This window comes from Dendropsophus ebraccatus, chromosome 10, assembly GCF_027789765.1.
Source record: "Dendropsophus ebraccatus isolate aDenEbr1 chromosome 10, aDenEbr1.pat, whole genome shotgun sequence".
Classification (NCBI taxonomy): Eukaryota; Metazoa; Chordata; class Amphibia; order Anura; family Hylidae; genus Dendropsophus; species Dendropsophus ebraccatus.
In genome coordinates, this window is record NC_091463.1 from 75,040,015 (window position 1) to 75,058,182 (window position 18,168).

The 18,168-nt window shown below is 46.3% G+C and overlaps 1 protein-coding gene across 1 annotated transcript; it reads right to left on the minus strand.

The window, feature by feature from the left end:
* Positions 1 to 1,169: 1,169 nt before the first annotated feature.
* HNRNPUL1 (heterogeneous nuclear ribonucleoprotein U like 1) lies at positions 1,170 to 16,735 on the minus strand. The gene is made up of 15 exons (XM_069943374.1): positions 16,551 to 16,735; positions 11,196 to 11,339; positions 9,327 to 9,474; positions 9,084 to 9,169; positions 7,422 to 7,561; positions 7,230 to 7,329; positions 6,245 to 6,357; positions 5,542 to 5,808; positions 5,339 to 5,461; positions 4,918 to 5,046; positions 4,661 to 4,829; positions 3,573 to 3,869; positions 3,039 to 3,235; positions 2,462 to 2,944; positions 1,170 to 1,428 (listed from the first exon to the last, which is right to left on the minus strand). Exons 1-15 carry the CDS (start codon positions 16,624 to 16,626, stop codon positions 1,264 to 1,266), a joined length of 2,637 nt encoding a protein of 878 aa, XP_069799475.1. The 5' UTR covers positions 16,627 to 16,735; the 3' UTR covers positions 1,170 to 1,263.
* Between the last annotated feature and the right edge of the window lie 1,433 nt (positions 16,736 to 18,168).

The window sequence follows — 18,168 nt, forward strand, 5'->3', positions numbered from 1 at the left end:
CGGCGCCAAGTGCAGGAAACAGACCACAGTTCAAAAAAAGGGCCGCGGCAACGGCTTCCCCGCACTGCATTCTATTATGCGTTATGTGCAACACTTAAAAGGGTAGTGCGGTGTAAGACATTTTTTCACTAAACGACACACATTAGAGTTATACACCCCCCCCCGGTCGTGGACCCGGAAGTGTGATAGTGATTCCGTAAGTATACTCTGTTGACGCTGGCCACCATCTTGGGATGATCAAGTCATCTTCAGGAAGCTGGCCTGACTCCAGTCCTCCCTCATGACTGCCCCCCTCCAGCGCATTATCAGCTTCCAGGTCCACAGGTCCAATGTGCATTCGCTTAAACACACATTACAATGTTGTAAGAAATGTCTTACACCGCACTACCCCTTTAAAGCGAATGTACCTGATAGTACATTCACTATAAGGTCAAGAGCGACATGTGACTCCTATATGTATAATGTGATTTTCTGATCACTAGCTTAAAGGCTGATCAGTGCTGCTCCCCTCCAAACTAAATGCATGAAGAAATGAAGGGGGGGAAAACAGAAACAGAAAACCAAGATTTTTTTTTTTTTTTCTTCAAAATTCAATACTCACTCCCATCCAAATAAAAAAAAAAATACATATGTCTTCAACACAGTAATGTGCAATGTAACTCAGACAGAAAGGAAGGCGGCAGGTTCAGCCACTATGCAAAGAAACTCAATGAAATCCATAAAACATTAATATTCTACAATAAAATAACAGACAGGTAGGATTTTAACAATGGAAAAAAAGAAAAAACTGTCAGAGCCTATAGTACAGTCATCTGTTAGGGATCCATGCAGACAGGAGGAGGTAAGCATACCATGAAATAAAAGGGTAAAAAAAAAAAAAAAAAAAAATAGACATATTAAAAACATAAAAGGGGAGCAGTCAGAAGTATATGGGCAGCTGCATGGTTACGTTGCATGGAATGCAAGCTGGAAAGAGGGGGGCCGTCTAATGTCATTTTTTTCCCAGAGCAACGACTTTCAAATGGACAATATCTAGCTAACGGGGGAATATTCACTTTAGGTCAGCTTCTTCTTCAGACACAGTAAAGTAATATACATGTATATAGTACTTGGTGCTAACAAACCAGTGTTTCTTAGACCTGGCAAACGTGTCTGCAAACTGGTTTCAGAAATCAGAAAAGTAGGAAGTTAAATCCAATGTGGTTGAGGATCTCGATCAGTCCTGGTGTGAAACCAAAACAAATGTCATTTTTCCGTAGAATCTCACGGGGCCCCTCCGTATCTACCAGGCTGGTCATATCCGCTGCTGCTGCCGCCACCGGCTCCGTAGTTCCACTGGCTCCACTGACCTGCACCCTGTGGTTGGCCAGGACTTGGGTTTGGTGCCTGTCCTTGGCCTTGATACTGGTTCCATGGTTGATTTCCATACTAGGAAAATAAAAGCATTAGCTGTTCAATTCATTTACAATGGAATTCCTTTAAAGGGTACTCCAAGCTGGGGTTATTCTTATTGTATGACCGGGGAATGGGTGGATATAGGTGTCGCCGGTCACTTACCTCCCCGGGTTTCAGTGCTGGGTCCCAGATCGCGCCGCCCCGTTCATGTCTCAAGCCGCAACTCAGACCAGGAAGCGGCAGTAGGACGGGCTCTATTTCCACCCCTTCCCCGGCCATACAATAAAAATAAGCTCCCAGCCTGGAGTACCCCTTGAATTCTGCATTTTATAATCCACACGGCCTGTTAAGTAGGAAGTGTCATCCTACAGACTGATTATTGTGCAAAGGCATGGTTTCTAGAAAGACAAACTCATCCATTCAGAGGAATATAGACTTCTCTAGTATGGAGGTGCAGGTTGCTGCCATGCAGACACCCCCAGTGCATGAAGCGTATTGTCTGCACATAGTGGGAAATGCTGTAGATTTTCAGTCTAGGTGAAAACTCAGTTTCAGCAAAGTGGGCGAGATAAACCAGGGGTAGGGAACCTTGGCTCTCCAGCTGTTGCAAAACTACAACTCCCATCATGCTTGGACAGCCAAAGCTAAAGCTTTGGCTGTCCAGGCATGCTGGGAGTTGTAGTTTTGCAACAGCTGGAGAGCCAAGGTTCCCCAGCCCTGAGATAAAGGAAGCTGAAACAAATCTCATCCACACTGCAGAAAAAACTCCATGTGGAATTGATCTGTGTGGATTTAAAATCAATTCTCTGCGGATTTGCAATGCAGAGAGAATCCTTGACAATCTCCTCATATAAAAACACAGATCTTGACAGAGAATTTGTGCCATACCCTTATAGCTGTGTATCTTGTACTAGCCTTCTTCCTGCACCCCTCTTCATTCACTTCTATGACGTCTAATAATCCCACTCCCTTTTGTACTGGATAAAGCATATCTAACAAATCCCTATTTATCGGACAGAAACCTTTACAGTCTTAAATCAGAATATGTAATGGTTGATATACTTACTGGTTGCTGGTACTGCTGACCATAGCCACCCTGACTATAAGATGATTGAGAGGATGATGAGCTCTGAGGCGGAGGCTGGCTATATCCTTGACTGTAGCTTGGCGCTCCCCCACTGTAGCTTTGATTGTTATTGTAGCTTTGACCGCTGTATCCACCTCCAGCACCACCTTGGCTGTATCCTCCACTTCCTTGGCTGTAGCCACCGCCGCTTCCTGGTCCCTGGCTGTAACTACTGCTTCCACTGCCACCTTGACTATAGCCACCTGCACCTCCCTGGCTGTAGCTGCTTCCTCCACCTTGGCTATAGCCACCTCCACTTCCTCCTCCTTGGCTGTAGCCACCACCACTTCCTCCACCTTGGCTATAGCCACCGCTACCTCCTCCTCCCTGGTTATAGCTACCCCCGCCTCCTCCACCCTGTCCATAACTTCCACCCTGGCTATATCCTCCAGCACCTCCGTAACTTCCTTGTCCAGGGTTTGACTGTTGAGAAACAAAGAAAAACCATAACTACAAGGCCTGCAGCAAGCATTACAGCACACATTTGCAGGATATTAGCAGAGGTCTGTATACATACCGGTCCCTGACTGTAGCTGCTGGGTGCACTGTGAGGAGAAGGATTTGATGCTGCACCACCATAACCACCACCGCGGTTACTTGCAGGACTGTAGTTGTGTGATTGACTATCAGAACCAAAGCCGCCTCGTTCTGAACCGTTATCCTGTGAGCTCCCAGACCACCGGCTTTGTGAGTTGCCGCCTCCACGATTAAAAGCTGCATTACGAATGGACAAGAACAGCAAAACTTTATGCACATCCTTGTAAAACAAAGAACCTAATGAAAATAAGAACTTCACAAGTCTCTTAGAAGACCAGTATCTTAGCGATTTTGGTCTCTGTTTGGGATAAGTAGGTTGAGGTTTGCTAGATACAATAGTGCAAACTACCATGCTTTTCATTTCTGACAACTGATATTCCCTGCACTCTGTGTGCATACCCCTTTGAATCACTGCAGATGCATTACTAGTTAAGGTTTGCTATAAAACAAAAGTGACCAAATACCACTAACACCTTTTCCAGATTTTCCAAAAGGCAACAAGCACAATACTCACCTGCTCTGCTGTATCCACCTCCAGAGTTTCCACCTCGACCTGGAAACCCTCCTCGACCTCCACCACCAGGAGGACCCCGGTTATCAAATCGCTGAAATTCACTGCGTGCTGCATCTCCTCGGCCGACGCCACCTCCAGGTCCTCCACCACGGCCTCGGAATTTCTTCTCTGGGGGTTGTCCTGCCTTCTTTCCTTCATCATTGTACTCTTGGATCAGCTTCTCTGCCTCCTCTTTCTGCAACTCTATGAAGATTACCTCTTCCAAGAAGTCCCCTGGTTCTGGCAGACTAAAATTTGCTGCAGAGAGATAGCGGGAGGAATTACAGTAAGGGGGATTCACAAGCTCTGATGTAAAATACTGCTGCGATGAAGTCTTAACTATCACTAGAACTCTATAGAATCCGGGTGATTTCAGGTGATTTACAAAACAGGCTTTGCTCTATCAATTTTTAAATGGGCACTAACTTCGACATGTCATCAGAAATGTCAAAAATTATTGATCAGAGTGGGTGTCACTTCTGACACCTGGTCTGATCAGGGAAAAGGTTGCAGCAGCTGACCACGCAGTCTGTCAATTTCTCATAGACTACTAAGGGGGATAATGATGGACTGCAGGGCTGGACGGGGATAGTGCTATATCTTCTAATCTGAGCAGGTCTCAGCAGTGAGACCCGCTCTAACCAAAATCTTTTGACGTATCTGATGACATCAATGTCAAGCAGAATCCAACAGTAAAGTTCAAAGCACATCAGGTACCTATAGCGATGTTTCCACCAAGAAATACATAAAGACCGCTTGGACGAATGTCGCTACATGCACCTAATTTGCCAATAAAGCTTTGAACTTTGGATGCTGTCGGACTGTGTCTGCCACTGACGTTCCAACGGTCAGCTACTGTGATTGCTGACCCCCTGGCGTGCATCCATGTGAACTACCAGTTAACTGAAACCTACTCCACTGGTGCTGTTGGACCCTGCTATTTGGTGTGTCAAAAATTTGTTTTAGTGTGAGGTAACGCTTTAATGTGGCGATATGGTTGGAGCCAGGGCCCAGTTCTTAGACCATTATGTAGTACATCAATAATTTACCTTTCATCTCTAGCACAGCATGATCAGGCACATCCTTTCCTTCCTCATCTGTGCGCTTTACGATACGGTCCCGGAGATCATCATCTGTGGGACAGATTATAACAGCCTTACGACGAAAGCCTTCAAACGGTCGCATCTTCCTGCGCTGGGCTGTGGCATAGACATTTGTCTAGTGAAGAAGGGTGAGAAACGTGGATATTTGTGAATCAGGTTCTTAGATGTTCACCGTGATCCTACATGAATTGCTTATTCCTTACCTGATCTAGGATGTAGTTGCGTTTCCTACGGGCAGCGATCTGGATCAGCTGGTTTAAACATTTTGTTGCTTGCTGAATGAGGACGTCCCAACGTCCAGCATAATTGCGCTGCCTCCGAAGGCCCATTACCTGCAAGAACAAACAGTAATCTTCAAAACGGCCATGTAACTTGTTACATTACATTCAATCTATTTTGAACTTGGTGCCAGAATGAGCTTCCCTCTTCTCCCTTCCACATACAGCTAAACCTTATAAGACAGACTTCCTGCTGCCTCTCCAGTTAGAGCTAGTGCTAGACCTAGACTTATATTACACTGGGTCTTGTGCTGGAACTATGAAGAAGCAGCTGGAAAGCTCTGTCTCTAATGTGGACAGACAGAGCCAAAAGAAAGGCAACATCTGAAAGCTTCAGCTAGCTTACCCTCATCTTCTCCATAATAGCATTGGTTCCAAGAATGTTATATTTCTTTCCTGGATTTGCTGCAGCGTGCTTCATTGCCCAAGTCGTCTTGCCTGCTCCGGGCAGTCCCATCATCATCAAAATCTAGGAATACAGACATATCCAGAGTTATTATTCCACAATGAGAGTCTTTGAGAACCTAAGTCATCCAGTAATCTACACACCTCGCATTCCCCTTTGTTCTTGGGGGGTTCTGTTCCTCGAATCCTTTCAAAGTGGGGCACATGCTGTATAAACGTAAACCCTGGTGGAATGTTGCAGAAAGGTTCGGCTCTTTGGCCAAAGTTAAATTCAACACAGCAGTTCTTTACTAACACATGAGGGAAGAAGGCCTGGTTACCCACAGTGCCCCTGCCGACACGGAAGGCTGTACCCAAATAACGCCCGTTCTTGGAGAATGATAGCTCTATGTCACCGCGAGCTTCAAAGTCCTGCCAAGAAAAGCACAAAGCAAAAGTAAGCAAACCAGTCAAGTATTAATAGCATCAGGATAAGGATGGGGGATAATGTCTCCATATGGCAAGCAGACCAGGCCACTGCTCTAGCACAGTCATTATGAATCACTTGTTTGCCCATCTTCAGTCTGTAATTCTTTCCATTGGTTTAACACCATGTATGTAACATTTCTCCTTCAAGGTTCCATATTCTATAAATGTATGGCACATATATAATATACCACTATAGTCTAAGTCTACTATATGTACCAACGTATGTAATGCAATCCTGAATGATGCACTATGTACATGACATAACTGATATCTAATACAATTTTAGGTGCGTCTCATATTAGACCCCACTGAAGACAATGATGCAATTCTATCTATGTAGCATGCAAGAACTATGATGAGAATTTCACAACAAACATACAACAAAGCAGCCGATGACATCATTCTCTGCAAAGGTCTCCCCGTAAGTCTCAAACTTGCTGTTAGTGGATTTCTTTGCTGTGCCCCCATAGCCGTAAGAATACATTTCTTCTCCTGGAAATTTAGAAAGTAAAAGGTTAGGAAGCCATAAATGCAAAATACCTTTTACATAGTTATCTAATGACTGGAGACCCCAGCTCTGACCTTTATGGGTGAACCACCTGTTGTGCATAAGCAGCTAGGAAGTGCTTAACCTAAAGATGCTATATAAGATATTGGCGCCGTGTTATAGAGCAGAAGGAGCTTAGCAGATTGATATGGATATGGGAAAAGATTCAGTATAAGGCTATGTTCACACAGCTTATTTTTTATGACAAGAACGGCCATTGTTTTCAATTAAAACGGCTGTTGAGGTAATAAAAAAAAAAACGTGTTGCTTTGAAGTCAACATTTCATGTCAATTATTTCCGGCCATACTGCACCGATATTAATGCAATTTTCGGTGCAACGGGCGATTTTCGCACACTGTGTGAACATGGTCTAACTTATAATTTACTGATTAAAATCTCTGCTGTTCCCATGATAAGGAGTCCAGTCCTTTGCGTGACACCGCCCACTGGACTCCTTATCACAGTATGATCAGGGATTCCAATCAAGTTACAAGCTATGATATATATATTCAATCCGATCAGTTCTTTCTGCTCTAGAACATGATGTCGGTAGATTAGATAGCATTGTCTTGGTGACAGGTTCCCGTTATAGAGCAGCGAGGGGAGAGCTGGAAAGAAAAGAGCTCTCTGTGCTGTGGATGGCCATGTTATACACAGTCCTGCATTAGGCACAAGAGTGTCAGCTTTTCATAGAGGGATCCTTTAAGGAAGTGCAAGTACACAAACTAATGTTATAGAAGCCTCAGAGCAGCTCCAACCCAGCCATAATCTACATGCAAGCATAGTCTAGTAAACTCAGCTTCCATCCTCACTTACCTAACTGTGTGCTACAAGAATCCAGGGACCAACCAACACGGACAACGTGAGGATCTGGCTCGCTGGCAGGGAGGTGGCCCACAGCAATTTCTTCCTTTATCTGAAGAGGACAAAGAACACTATTACTATGAATGTTATAGCTCAGCCTGAGACAGGTGGAGATTCGGGAGGGATTTTGCCAACTAGTCTCACCTTTATCTCAAAGCACACCCGTCCCCTGTTCACCCCATGTGTCGCTCGGGCTCCGGACCAGAGATAAGCAAATCCCTCCATGGTGAGTGGGAAACCTACAGTGCGGTCTTTGCTCAGCTTGAAGTGCAGGTCGCTGTTATCTGGAAAACGATTCGGATTTAGCAAAGGACTACTACTATCAATATGTAAAGGCCGAATTAGATCTGCTAGATCGGTGCTCACTATAGGGCCTTTTACATGGGACGATTATCGTCCAGAAGCTTTGCTAGAAACGCTCCTGTGGCTGATAATCGGCCGGTGTAGAAGTGACAGCGATCAGCTGAGGATGGGGAAAACACCCGATACTTGACTGATCGTTCATTTAGAATCTGTGTAATAAGGCCTTAAGAGAGTAAGACAATAAATCAAGACGGAGGCTTTCCTATTGTTCTGTAACATGCTACTTAGGCTGCTAAAGGCCATATTATTGAGCGGCAATCTTCTAGATCGGCACTAGCTTACAGAGCCTATTACATGGCTCAATGACTGTCTAGCCAAGCCTGCACAAACAGTAGCTAGTTTGTGAGCCCCTTCGCTTTAATCAGCCGACCCGTATTTACACACAAAGATTTGCCGTTAACAGCAGATTTTTCATATCAGAAATAAGCAAATGGCCAAAGAGCGAGCGTGTACATGTCTGTCGGCTGATATCAGCCTGATTTCACAGATAATCAGACTATGTAATAGGGTCTTAAAGGTTAAGTCCGGCTGTTTTGAAAACCCAGCAATGGGGAAATTTGATAATGAGGACCCACTTGCTTTCCCCGTGCCTGCGGTGAGTGGGGGGGGGGGTGCGGCCTTGGGACTCCGCCAGAAGGCATTTTCCCCCAAGTTGTGATGGCGTTGCTCCCGTCCTGGCTGATGGGCTGGCTGCTCAGCCAATCGGTGACTGGAGCCGCAGCTGAGCGGTCAGTCCATCAGCCAGGTCATGACGTTTACACAGCGAGATCAGGGAGCCTGGCAGGGGTCCTGAGGCCAGTCTCACCACTCACCATGGGAATGGGTACAGGCAAGTTCAAACTTATCAAATTCCCCCCTGCCAGATTTTGAAAACAGCCAGACTTCTCCTTTAAGAACAACTTCACAACCAGCCCAGCCCCCAAGGCTCCAAATGGCCTTACTGGATGCAGGATTTCACTACAAACTGCACAGAAACTGAGCCAAGGATGAAGGTAAGAGACTTACCTTCATCCTCAGCACCCCTTGCACAACAGGGATCTAACAGCAGGTTAGATTTGTCTCGCTTTAACTTCAGAATTGAGTCTTATAGTGTGTACAAAAAGGTTACAAGTCTCAGCATCCTCCTGTCTGACCTGCTTCCTTCTCCACCTTTCAGAATGCACATGTGCCGCGAGAAAGGTCAAGACTAGGTGACAGGTGACCACAAGGAGCTGGTACTTGTACATGGGAAAGAAACAAAACTTCAAAACCGCAAAACAGGGCATGTTCCATTTTACCGAGAACTATACTGGTGAATAATTTTTCCCAGCATAACCCCTTAAAGCCTTACCAAAAATGACACTTCTAGGAGCAGAGATTACAATCGGCAGCCTGTATACTGATGACTACAGATCATAGACAATGTATACCTCAGAAATGTATACAACTCATCTGATTACTCACAGTTATCAAGGACAACAAAGCTTTCATCAAACACTTCATCCTCCTCATCGGTGCCCATACCACCACGACCTTGCGGTGACCTTCCTCTGCACAAGAAAAGCTGATATTAGAAATACTAAAAACTATTAAAGTAACAGTACTACAAATGTAGACGTGCATAATAATGGATTGTCACACAACATGTAACTGGGGAATAGTTCTTGTAGGGACCAGCCACTTCAGTCTACAGACAGATCCACGTACCTTCTCTCCTCTCGATGCTCATAGTAGCCCCGGCCACTTCGGTCCTCATAGGCGCGTTTGCGATTCTGAAAGGACTGAAGAGGACCCCCGGCATTGGGACCCTTGTGACCAGGTTCAGGCTCCTCCGCTTTAAATTCATTTTTCAGCGCTGTTGGAATAATATACATTCATTACGGTATCAGAACAGCAAAGGTAGCCACACAATTCAGCTGACCCTTATTTCTTCTAACTCTCTATACACACTTCGCTTGGCTGAGCGTCCATGAGAAACTGAACACCTTTTTCCTGCTGACTAGTGACATATGCCACCTGCTAAAGTGCTGGACCCTCTAGCGGCTACTCAGGACCCTTTGTTATAGCCCTGCCGCCTGCCAGCTCCAGTAAAAATGCCTCCTCATGAATATTGAATGCCCCCAACCCCACCAGCTTATAAACCTTTCATTGATTTGGAGGGAGGTTACTGCACAAGGGCCAAGTTTCTGAGCCGGCCTGTGCTATGTCGGTGCAGGCGAGAGCAATGAACACGAGGAGGCATCCTTACTGGAGGCGGCTGTAGCAGTTCATACAACCAAAGAACCCTTAGTTTTATATTGCTATTATTGCAGATTTCTCAAAAACACCACAAGGCAGAAACGAGTGAAAGCTACCATAGTGATCAGTGTGAAGAAAGCTCAGACCTGCTGCCAGCACGTTCAAGGGAATCTGTCAGCATTTAGACCAGATATGATGTACAGATAGTGTACTGTAGGTGACAGTGCCCTAGTGATCTTGGTATCTCTATGTAAGCAATCTGTGCTGGTGATTTCTTGCAATCTTGACTTTATTGTAAAGAGTTGTAGCCCAGCGTTCATGCTGTGCTCTAGCACACCTCACCACTCCTTCCTCTACTATGTCATATAGCATAATCATTGCTGCTGGGCCTTTTGCACGCAGCATCTTCCAAGCTCACACATGTGCAGCAAACTTGTTGAGCGCCTGCACTGCTTCTGGGTGGGTTGCTGCCCTTGACATAAGCGGCGTATGAGTGAACATGGAAGAGGCTGTGTGCATCCAGGAGGCTGAGCAGCATTGATTATGCCCACAGAAGAGGGAGGAGGGCGCAGGTGAGGTGTACCAGAGCGCGGCACAGATGGTGAGCCACAACTCTTACAGTCAGGGCCCTTACACACCGAGGAAATCACACTGATAACTTGCCGCAGATTCCGCGCGAGCTCCCGCTTGACTATCCGTCTGTCCCATTGACTCCATTTTATTGTTGGGCAGATTCCGCACATTATACATGTCACATTATACGACCCCCACTTTGCCAATCCCCATTTATAACACCACTGTTTTTGCTCAGTGTGAACTGGGCCTAAGAGTATGTGCACATGAAAGAATTTCTTTCAGATTCCGCTGCTCATCCCCGCACACTTCAGATTCACTCTCTTCCCATCCCATTGACTCTATTCTATGGTCAGGCAGATTCTGCCGTCCGCCCAAACAATAGACACAGGCGGCGGAATCCGTGGCAAGTTATCCTCAATCATTCCTTAGTGTGCACATACCCTTACTTGGGACACAGTACTAATTCAACGCAGTGATGGCGGACCTCCAGCTGTTGCAAATTTCCATCTATAATTTCCATCATGCCTGGACAACCACAGCTAAAGCTTTGCCTGTCCAGGTAGGCTGGAAACTGTAGTTTTGCAACAGCTGGAGGTCCGCAGGTTCCATATCCCTGATTCACTGTATAAGGCAGAGGATGCCAACTTGTGGATCTCCATCTGTTGCAAAACTACAACTCCCAGCATCCAGGCAGGATTACAGTTGTAGGCCTGACACATTTTCATATTCATACATAACATGGCTTCAGTTTAATGAATTTACCCATATTAAGCAAAGGAGGCGCTGGTTCCATGGATCGCCTGTCAAAGAATGGGTCTCGTTCTTGTTTGATTGGGTCTTGTCTGTGAGGTGGTGGGTAACCTCCGCCCGGGGGGCCGTAATGATCCGGTGCATGGTGACCAAAATCTGTACCAAGAGAACACAGACATCGGATTGGTAAGCTGAGACGAGTCTTTATCAAAAGTAGCGATCAGATCGTTCAGCAGGGAACTCAAAGATGTGTCAGGAGGACCCCGGGAAGTGTGGATAGATGAGAGCGGGGGGGGGGGGGGATTTATCAAACATGGTGTAAAGTGAAACTGGCTCAGTTGCCCCTAGCAACCAGATTCCACCTTTTATTTTCCAAAGAGTCTGTGAGGAATGAAAGGTGGAATCTGATTGGTTGCTAGGGGCAACTGAACCAGTTTCACTTTACACCATGTTTGATAAATTTCCTCCAGGATGTATATTATTTACTATACAGCCTCAGAAATATACCAATAAGATAACATGCCCAGAGTGCAGATAGGCGGCGATACTGCAGCCATATCAGACTTGTGTGAACCTGGCCCCTAGGGTCCTTTTCTGCAGCCAGATATAGGGCCATGCAAGGACGCAAGCGAGGTCAGCATTAGTTTGCAGCGCCTTTAGAAAGCACAATGAATTTATAGCCAGGACACACAAACAATCCCTGTATTGTTTGTGCGGCCATTTAAAAGGAACACGTCACCTAGATTTTCTTTTACTGATTAGAGTCAGATACTAAGGGCCCTATTACACAGACAGATTTATCTGACAGATTATTGAAGCCAAAGCCAGGAACAGACTATAAACAGAGATCAGGTAATAAAGGACAGCTTGAGATTCCCCTTCTTTTCAGATTCATTCCTGGGTTTGGTCTCAAAAATCTGACAAATCTGTGTGTAATAAGGCCCTAAAACTGGTTCTTTCATTCTAATATGTTTGACATTACTGAGTGTACTCTGACATTTGAAGAGGTCATTCTACATCAGGCATGTCCAAAGTCCGGCCCGCGGGCCATTTGCGGCCCACGTTCCGAACTTTTACGGCCCCCCAGGTATCCAGCAGCAGATACCTTTGCCGCTGCCGATCTAGTGCACGGAAAAGGAAAGCCGAAATCTCGCGATGTCCAAGATATCGGCTTTCCTTTTTCGTGCACTAGAGTAGGCCCCGTTCCCACTGAGCAAAGCTAGTGGAATTCCGCAACAGAATTGTCCGCCACGGAATGCTGTTAGCCTCCCGCTCATAATAGGAGTCTAGGGAAGGCGCGCGCTGCTGCTCTGTACGCGCTGAAGAATGAACATGTTCATTCTTCAGCGCGTACAGAGCAGGAGCGGGCGCCTCTCATAGACTCCCATTATGAGCGGGAGGCTAACGGCATTCCGCGGCGGACAATTCCATCGCGGAATTCCGCTAGCTTTGCTCAGTGGGAACGGGGCCTAAGACAGATTGATTAACCCTTAGACGACCCAGGGCGTATAGTTACGCCATGGAAGTCTGTCCCCAGACGACCTAGGGCGTAACTGTACGCCCTGGGTGTTATTTCCGCTATGAAGCGCGCTCCGGAGCGGAGCGCGCTTCATAGGAGGTGGGGGCCGGCTGCAGTGAGCAGCCGGGACCTCACCGGTAATGACACACTGCAGCGATCGCGCTGCCGCGTGTCATTAACCCCTTAAACGCCGCGATCGCGGCGCGACCGCGGCGTTTAGGTGTAAGTGACAGGGGGAGTCCCCTGTCACTTACCGATCGGGACCCCCGCAGTGTGACTGCGGGGGTCCCGATCGGTAAAACGGACTGCTGGAGGTCTCTTACCTGCCTCCATGCGGTCCGATCGGCGCTCTGCTACTCTAAGCCTGCACAGGCAGGCTCAATGAGCAGAGCGCCGATAACACTGATCAATGCTATGCCTATGGCATAGCATTCATCAGTGTAGAAATCAGACTAATCTATGTAAAAGTCCCCCAAAGGGACTTCAAATGTGTAAAAAAAAAAAAGTTAAAAACACTAACACACTACCCCAAAACCCCTCCCCCAATAAAAGTTGAAATCACCCCCCTATCCTATTATATAAATAAAACATATAAAAATAAATAAATAGATAAACATATAATATACCGTAGCGTGCGTAATTGTCCGATCTATTAAAATATAACAAGTGTCATTGCGAACGGTAAACGGCGTACACGAAAAGAGGGGAAAAAGTGCGCAGATTACCGATTTTATGTTACATTATATATATAAAAAAATTAATAAAAAGTGATCAAAACGTCCGATCTTCACAAATATGGTATTAATAAAAACTAGAGATCATGGCGGAAAAAATGACACCCCATACAGCCCCGTAGGTGAAAAAATAAAACCGTTATAAGCGTCACAATAGTCCCATTTTATTTATAATTAATTGCCAAAAAAAAGGATTTCATAAAAAAATACATATATAACATTAGAGAATCTGTGTAACCTGCATATGGTTGTGTTCAGGCTGACCTATAGAATAATAGTGTCATGTCGCTTTTACCATATAGTATATTACGTAGACACAGGAACCCCCCAAACGTTACCATATTGCATTCTTTTTTGCGATTTCACCAATTTATATCTTCATAAATAATATATTTGGAATTCCATCATACATGTTATGGTAAAATGAAAGACGCCATTACAAAGTACAACTATTCCTGTAACAAATAAGCCCTTACATGGCCTGTAGATAAAAAACTGAAAGTGCTAGAGCTCTTAGAAGGGGAGGAGGGAAAAACGGAAACACTAAGATCAAAATTTGCGCGGTCCACTGGGTCATTTTGGGCCTGGTCCTCAAAGGGTTAAACACCTGTTTAGATTTGTCATACAAGTCATAAAATAAAAAGTATGTCGTTTTCAATAAACTTTGTAAAAAAAAAAAAAGTTTATTTGCATTCATTTTAATGGTCCAAAGAATGTCAAGCAAAATGGTCGGCCCTCGCACATGTTCACTTCATCAAATTTGGCACTCTTCGAAAAAAGTTTGGACATGCCTGTTCTATATGGAGCTGCTATTGTCTATCTACTGGTGTCACATTATGCTGCATTGCTGTACAGATCAATTTACAGCAGCCTCCTCTTATCACCACAGACACAACAGGAAGTCTCATCTTGGGTTTAGTGTTGAGAATAAAAACTGCAAGATTTCAGGATTAGTTTATGACATAAATAGAAAAATGGAAAATTAGGAAAAAACAAAGGCAGCAAGAATTCTTAAAAATATGTTTAATATAAAAACATTTTTAAACATGTCATTTTCTGATAACACATTCTCTTTTAGGGTCCTATTCCACGGGCCGATGGGGGCCCGATCAATAATGTAAACCAGCGCCAATCTGCTAGATCGGCGCTCGTTTACTGGGCCTATTACACAGCCTGATAATCGTTTAGCGAGGGCTGCAGGGACATCGTTACCGATGTCCTTGCAGCCCTTGTTCAAACATCATACATTACCTAAGCATGTTGCAGGTCTTCTCCTGCGCTCCTTCTTCCTCCCAGTCACGCACGCAGCAGTAGCTTCGGTGTGGTCTGTCTGAGCTGACAGAGTGCTCAGCCAATCACTGTGCGGCGGTCCTGGCCAGTGATTGACTGAGCGGTCTGTCAGCTCAGACAGGGCTCACCGAAGCTGCTGCTGCACGCGGGACCGGGAAAAGAAGGAGCGCAGGAGAAGACCTGCAACATGCTTAGGTAATGTATGGTGTTTGTGAGATCATCGGTCGCCTGCAGCGCATTGCTATTCCACACAGAGATGCTCAGTCGGTGCCCAATGATTTTAGGTTTGAGTCTAAATTAATTAATCAGCCGATAACACGATCATCGGCTGATCGTTGTCTCTATTCCACGGAGCGATAGTCGGCCCGAATCGGCAGATTATCGCTCCGTGGAATAGGACCCTAATGTATTACTATCGGTGGCCCAGAAGGTGTGATCAGCCGAGGATCAGGCATTTTCCCACTCCCCGGCTGATCACTCACACTTTTACACGGAGCGATTATCGGCCAAAGGATCATTTCTAGCAACACTCCTGACCGATACCAGAGTCTGGCAATAAGTGGGTGTGGCAGGATGTACAATCCACCAGCCCTGTCAGAGGAAAAGGATCAGACATGCTGCATTACAACTGCCCAATCCTTCTGTTCTCAGGGAGATCAGCCACCGGCAGGAATCTGGTATGTCATGATGTGAACAAAGCCTTAGGGCTGGTTCAGACTACAGAATTCTCGCGTGTCAATTCTTTCGGCGGAATGCGGAATCAGCCGGCCCATAGAATGGTGTCTATGGAGCTGGCAGAAAGGCACGCGGCCGTGAGAGCGTACAGGCGATGGAATTCCACAGAATTTATCCGTGAGAATTCCGTAGTCTAAACCCGCCCTTAAAGTGAATGTGCCATCGGTACATTTGCGTGTTGCACATGAATAGAACAGTGCCAGCTCTGGGAAGCTGGTGCTGCAGTCTTTTTTTTTTTTTTTTTTTTTTTTTTAACCGCGGGCTGGTTACCATCTACAGCGACAGTCTATTACCGAGCACCGGCCCGGGCTGAAGCATTGGAGGTGGGCCGCCCGCCCCCAGGGGAAGGAAACCCCCACGGCTCTATGGTACGGCCACGTCACAGAGGGGAGGGCCGGCCCACCTCCAGTGCTTCAGCCTGGGCCAGTAATAGACTGTTGCAGTGCGTGGGAACCGGGCCACGGTACCAGCTTCCACTACTGGCACCATTCTATTCATGTGCAACACTTAAAGCGAATGTACCGGAGGCAGGATGACATCATCAGGGCTCTTCCACCAGAGTATCCACTTGTATGGGGTGGCTGCAATTCCTTGTCGGTCTTCCCAGGATGGGAGGAAGCTATGGAGGTCGCACCCCCACTCTCTTAAAGGCGCCTTACACCCTCAATAGCTGCTGGTGCCTGCGCTCCTAATAAGAAGGTAATAAGCCGCTGCCAGGCATATATATTGGGTCAGCCGCCCATGTGGGAGTGGGGAACACTGTCCTAGAGAATATCCTTCCAAGATGCATGAATCACTTTAAGCAATGGACAATCCCTAGGTCACAGGCCTGTATAACCTGAGTTACTTCAGTATAAGTTGGCATCACGTTACTTTATCGCACCAGGAACCGCACCATACAAGTAGCTGTGTGACCAGGGCCACAATGCACCGTACGATAAATCCTGCACAATGAGCAGGTCCCCTCCCCGAGCATTGCCCCCCCGGCACCCAGCACCCCCGCGGCCTCCTCAGCCTGCATACATGCCCTGCACAAGCATCATTCATAGCTTTGTGCCTGCCCCATCCCCGCCTCTACCCGCTGCTTACATCGGCCTTCTCCGTCCCTGCGGTAATCTCGGGGAGGTCCGGGTGGGTATCCGCCTCGGTGGAAGTGATCCCCCATCCTCCTCTCTCAGCTCAGATGCTAGAAGCGCGGGTATCACAGGCGGGCGGACAAAATGGCGGCTCCCGACTCCCCCCTCTCCCCAGCTCTCTCTTCGCCGTCCACTTGCGAAGCAACGCCCTCTGGTGACAAATTACAGCACTGCCGCATTCCCACCAATAGGATTCCTAAGCCTCAGTCTTGGGATTCTCTAATTGGCTAGCGCTGCATTGGGCGGGAGCGGAATCTACCAATGAAAATAGCGAATACCGTCTCCTATGACAACGCCAGGAACGAATAGGTTGACGGGTCCGCCATCTTAGTCCACCCGAGGCTGAGGTCTTTGTAGAATTTCAGCCATCTTGGTACTCTCCATATTTTTTTTTATTCCGATGCTATAATGAAGGCGTAAATTAATAGTATTCATAGTGTCCCCCCCCCCCACAACGAAAAACCTAATTGCATATGTAAGAATTATAAATAATAGACTTAATGTTAGGTCTAGATGACCACTTTGGTCTCACCACAGTAAATACAAGATGGTGGCCCCAAATCCAAATTTTACGGAAATTATGGCCACTGGTCGTGGTAGTATCCATTATTACAAACACATGGCCACTTTCTTCCATAGACAGCACCACTCTTGTCTCCAGTTTGGGTTCAGGTTCTGTAACTCAGTTACATTGAAGTGAATGGAGCTTAATTGCAAACCACAGCTGAACTGGAGACAAGAGTAGTGCTGTCTCTGGAAGAAAGTGGCCATGTTTTTCTAACGCTGGATAACCCCTTTAATTTGTCACTATGGTGCCTTCCTATGATCGGTGTCCAGTCATTGGCGAAGATGAGTTTGCCATGGATATGTGCCATGTCAGACAGATTCTATGCCAAACCCTTTTCTAATAGGGAATAGAACGAGTGTGAAAGGTATCCAAGACTTAGCACCATAGTGCCAGGTACCATTATACACAGGAAGAGGTAAGTATACGATATGGGGGTGGGGGCTCCCCGGTCAGAATGGAGCAGCGGGATGAACATGCATGTTGTCGCTCTATTCATTCTCTTTGGGGGCTGTGAAGGTAGCCATAAAATAGGGGAATATCACTGCTCTGGACTGGGCCAAAGGTTCATCTTTCAACAAGACACTGACCATATGCACACAGGAGCAGCTTAAGGGGGCTGTCACTTACATACTTGCAGCAGAATGTCAGTCCCGCTGCGAGTATGTAATCTGATTGAAAATGACAGGCAAGGGATCCGCAAGACTTTCCAACTGCATCATATTATCTGTCCGAAGGATAGGGAATAGCTAGCTGATCAGTGGGGTTTCTACTACTAAGACCATCAATTACGAGCATGGAGCGACCTGTACATGTTCGGCCATTGTGCCATTTACTCTTTATGAGAGTTATGGACATAGCAGTGAGCAATGTTTGGTTTGGAAATCCCAAAAAGAATGAATAGAGCAGTGGCACCCATGCCACTACTCTATTGTAAGCCCTCGCGGGCAGGGTCCGCTTCCTCCATGTACCAGTCTGCCATTTGCCTTCATGTAATGTGTTTTGA

Coding starts and splice junctions, on each gene's coding strand:
- HNRNPUL1 (XM_069943374.1), bottom strand. CDS start 16,626: ATGGGGGATCACTTCCACCGAGGCGGATACCCACCCGGACCTCCCCGA. Junction 5,462..5,541: donor AGAACAAAGGGGAATGCGAG/GTGTGTAGATTA, acceptor CTGTATTCCTAG/ATTTTGATGATGATGGGACT. Junction 1,429..2,461: donor GTCAGCAGTACCAGCAACCA/GTAAGTATATCA, acceptor TTATTTTCCTAG/TATGGAAATCAACCATGGAA.